This window comes from Lactuca sativa, chromosome 9 (genome assembly GCF_002870075.4).
Source record: "Lactuca sativa cultivar Salinas chromosome 9, Lsat_Salinas_v11, whole genome shotgun sequence".
In the NCBI taxonomy this organism is placed as follows: Eukaryota; Viridiplantae; Streptophyta; class Magnoliopsida; order Asterales; family Asteraceae; genus Lactuca; species Lactuca sativa.
The window spans coordinates 67,456,993-67,461,150 of record NC_056631.2 but is presented as its reverse complement, the minus strand read 5'-3'; the positions used below and the strand labels follow the sequence as shown (position 1 = coordinate 67,461,150).

The 4,158-nt window shown below is 32.8% G+C and overlaps 1 protein-coding gene across 1 annotated transcript; it reads right to left on the bottom strand.

The window, feature by feature from the left end:
* Positions 1 to 959: 959 nt before the first annotated feature.
* LOC111901606 (uncharacterized) lies at positions 960 to 3,463 on the bottom strand. Its single transcript, XM_023897482.3, has 2 exons — positions 2,882 to 3,463; positions 960 to 2,391 (listed from the first exon to the last, which is right to left on the bottom strand). Exon 2 carries the CDS (start codon positions 2,388 to 2,390, stop codon positions 1,086 to 1,088), a length of 1,305 nt encoding a protein of 434 aa, XP_023753250.1. The 5' UTR covers position 2,391; positions 2,882 to 3,463; the 3' UTR covers positions 960 to 1,085.
* Positions 3,464 to 4,158: the final 695 nt, after the last annotated feature.

Genomic DNA, 4,158 nt, shown 5'->3' with positions numbered 1-4,158 from the left:
ATTTGTTATTATTTTTAGAACGGTTAAAATACAAACTCTAAAACCATTACTATAAGAATATTAGGTTTTTCGGGACAAAGCATATTCGTGATTATTTTGTCTAAATAGCCCCTTACAATGCATTCTCGACGAAAAAGTATGTTGTAAAATGGGTCATAGGAAGCACCTTTCCGAGAAATTTCTAACAAAATGTTTGACACATTTCCGACACAATTATCTGCAGGAAGAATCTGACAAAAAATTTTGACTCCTACTTTCCGATAGAATACCAACAAATTAAGATTCCTGACATATTTCTGATGGAATTCCGACGAAGCTCTTTTATGTTATAGTTTTTTATGCATATTTCTGTGGGTATTTTGTCGGTAAAAATTGCAATTTTTTTTTAAAACATAATAAAATAATATAAAACAAAAATCCCATATTATTATTGTTTTTGTAGAAAAAATACAATAAATAAAAACCAAATGCAATTTGAACCATAATCATAGTAAATACTCCCTCCGTCCCGATATAATAGTCCATCTTTCTATTTTTATTTGTCCCAATATAATTGCCTATTTCTAAAATTAAGTGTCACTTTTACCAAAATACCCTTAAAAGTTATTTTTCATGATTACTTTTTCTGTGAAAACTAATGTACTAAAAGCCACTTTTTTCTTTTTGGTTTTTTACCAACGTATTCCAACGTATTCTAATTAATGAAAGTATCTTTTTCTTTTTTTCCTTTAACCAATCAAAATGCTTTTTGGTTTTTTTTTCCTGTACGATTGGTTTTCTCTATTTTTTTAATTTTTTGTTTTTTGTTTTTTTGTAGGTTCTCATACAATCACAATAAAAATAAAGAATAATGACATAAAACAAAAATGTCACTTAGGCATATCCAATGTTACTTTTTTTTCCTCTGTGTTATCGCATATCCATTTTTTTTTGTCTTGAAAATTATTCCACATCCACAATATCAAACTAATTTCATGACATAAAATAAAAAAGAATTAACACAAAATACATTACACTATCAAAAATACCAATAAAAAAATATTTTTTTCTCACTATTTTGATCACAATACATGTTTCAAAAATAACTAGGAAGCCAAATGCAATAAAGCCTCATTTATCAAATTTTCATCACATCCAATTCGAAGTGGTAAGTTTCCTTCTCGTTCCAACCTATTTTTACCAATATGTGGTATTTGATAGTTGTTGCCACCTTGAACCTTTATGATTTCCCTCATACACGTTTGTAGAGTTAAAAATACATTGTTAAGTTGTTGAGATTGCATTTTTTCAAAAGCCGTTTGAACCGCATGAACCAATTCATCAATTGTACCTAAAGCCTCTTGTTCTTGAAGTGATTGGATTGCTCGAAAGAATCCAAGGTCTAAAACATTTAAATCCGGACTATTAGAGGGCTGAAAATTAAGTCGGATATCAAACCCATCTTGAGATGCCGCTTCAAGAAACTCGTTATCATTGACATCAATATGGGGCTTGGCATTGTCTTGTTGGATAAATATGGGACCGACATGACTTCGAGGCCATTTAGCTCTAATATCCGGCAAAACTTTTTCTATCAACCATGACCTTGTTACTTCTTTAGTCACGGATAAAATAGGCTTTGTCTCCAACGTTCCCGCTACACGGTTTTTACTTGAACGTTTAGCGGGTTCTAATCTTGTAAACGGGTAGATACCAATTTTTCCCGAAAAAACTTCATTACCGGATGCATCAAATCTTGGCCTTGCCACAGCCGCTAGAAACATAACCTTTGTGATAAATTTTTTGCTTTGACACGTTCTTAATGGTTCATCCTCGCCGGGAACAAGGTAGTAACGTCTTGATGGTTTTGACATGTAAAACCATTTTTCATCAATGTGGATAACATTAAACATATCATGAAATGTGGGAATATTACTTGATAATGACCGGCTAATTTTAGATAAACAAAATTCTAATCTTGCCCTCTTATTCTCATGAGTAAGAGTTGGTTTGATGGCATTTGTGTGTGGTCGAAGTGCACCTTCCTTGATTCTTCTATGCATAGTAGATTTAGAAACATTTAACAAATTTGCAAGAGACCGTATATTAGATCGACGACGTAATGGAATATCTAAAACTTGATTAAAATCAACTTGTACCCTTTTTCGTCCAACAACCTTCGCCATATTAGAAGATAAAACAACCGGTAGTCCATGATTAATTTGAAATTTAGCCTGATGCCAAATGCGACTAACAGTCCGATTTGATACCGAGAATTGTGAAGCTACATCACTTATGGCACCCCTTTGTAACTCTCCAGAAAAACTTGCTTGCAATAAGGCTTCATATATAGCGTGACGTTGTTCAACAGTAGTATTCTTTTTAGTGTGTGTAATATCCATATGATCCATACTGTAGCACGTAAAAAAACAGCAACAACATCAAATTTGTAAGTTTTGCAATAAAAAAACAGCAATATTATCAATATTGGTGAGAAGTTCTAGTTGTAAACATAACATAAAGCAAAATAGTAGCAACATCAAATTTGTAAATAAATTAGTTTTTTTACGGTTAGAAAAATGCAAAATTTATTGTTTTGTTGTTTAAATCACACAGTGGAATCACTTGCTTCTATCTAACATCCACCAACAAAAACAAATTAATAAAAATAAGCAAATTAACCATCCTTATAATCCATTGTAAAGAGGCATTTGTCTGTATAAAGTGGCAAATTAAACAGATGAAAACGAAAACATACAAATGATCAATCGTTTTTTATTTTCCAATTTTTTACTATCAAATAGATTAGGATTGGGAACTTGTGGATGAAAAATAGAAGAAGAATGAAAGCAGATAGCAGGAAAAAGAAAATCGAGTGTAGACAACATGAACAAACACAAACCTTAGCTGTCTGGTCGAGGCTCTCCGATGTTGTTGTGGGTTGCGGTGATATCCGGTCGGCGGCTCCGGCGGCTTCACAAGGGAGAAGACGGCTAACGACGAACTGTGGAGGGGTGGCCTGAGGATGGAACGATTGACATGAGCAATAATAAAGGCATATCTAAACCAAAAAAAAAAATTGATTGTTCACTTTTAGAGACATAGAGAAAGATACGGTGGTGGAGTATTTGTTGAGAGAGAAAGAGAGACATAGAAAGAAATAGATAAGGTTGGATGGATTCTCTGTTTAAAAAGATACGTATCTTGAAATCAAACTAATCCATAAATTGGCTCCATGTTTATTTTCAATAAAAATACTTGGCTCCAAAATTAGTGGGAATAATTTTGTTTAACAATTTATGATGAAAAAAATGGAGGGAATAAATTTTGCTGAATGTTTTAACTAAAAAGTGAAAGGAAATTGGTGGGAAAAAATTGGCTCCAAGTTTTAGATGAAAGGGTAAATTTGTCATTTTATTCAATAAAGTTGCTCATAATTACTTTTTCCTTAATATATGTGTTTTTTGTCTGTGGACTATTATTTCGGGACGGAGGGAGTATTAATATAAAAAATATCCACTACACATTCAACAAAAAATTATAGCTACTATCCGTTACAAGCACTTGTCCATAGTCCAACCCCTTCAACAAAAATTATAGCTACTACCCGGTACAAGCACTTGTCCATATTCCAACCCCTTCATCACCTATACTAGCTATAACTCTAAAACGACAACTTACATCTACAAGTTCAAAAACAAGAGTTTGTGGAGTTATATTTGCTTAATAACAACAATATAATAAGAGTAGTACACCTTCGAGAAATATATTCCTAGAATCAAAGGATCATTTGTAATCATCACTCATCTCCTAGAAAGGTTCCCTCAGGGAGGAGGGAGTCGTTCCCTTCCAACCCACTGAATCCACTGTCACATTAACTTTTGTCTTTTTTTTCTTCATCTTTTCCAACCCATAACACACGGAAATCTTGTCTTTCTCAACCCATTCAACTCACTCAATTAAAAAAATACAAAACAACTAAGTTACAAGTTTTAAAACACATGGTAGAAGAGAAAATGAGAGAAATAAAGTAGAGAAAGATGGTGAAGTGGGTTAGTGAAACCAATTAACCAACCCGTTGAAGCGAGAGTGGTACCGCCGATAACTCTATTGCTAATTAAGATTTTACCTTTGATTGTTTTGTATTTTTTTTAATTGAATGGGTTGAGTAGGTTCAAA

Bases quoted from the DNA above. Each gene is read 5' to 3' on its own strand.
- LOC111901606 (XM_023897482.3), bottom strand. From the start codon at position 2,390: ATGGATCATATGGATATTACACACACTAAAAAGAATACTACTGTTGAA.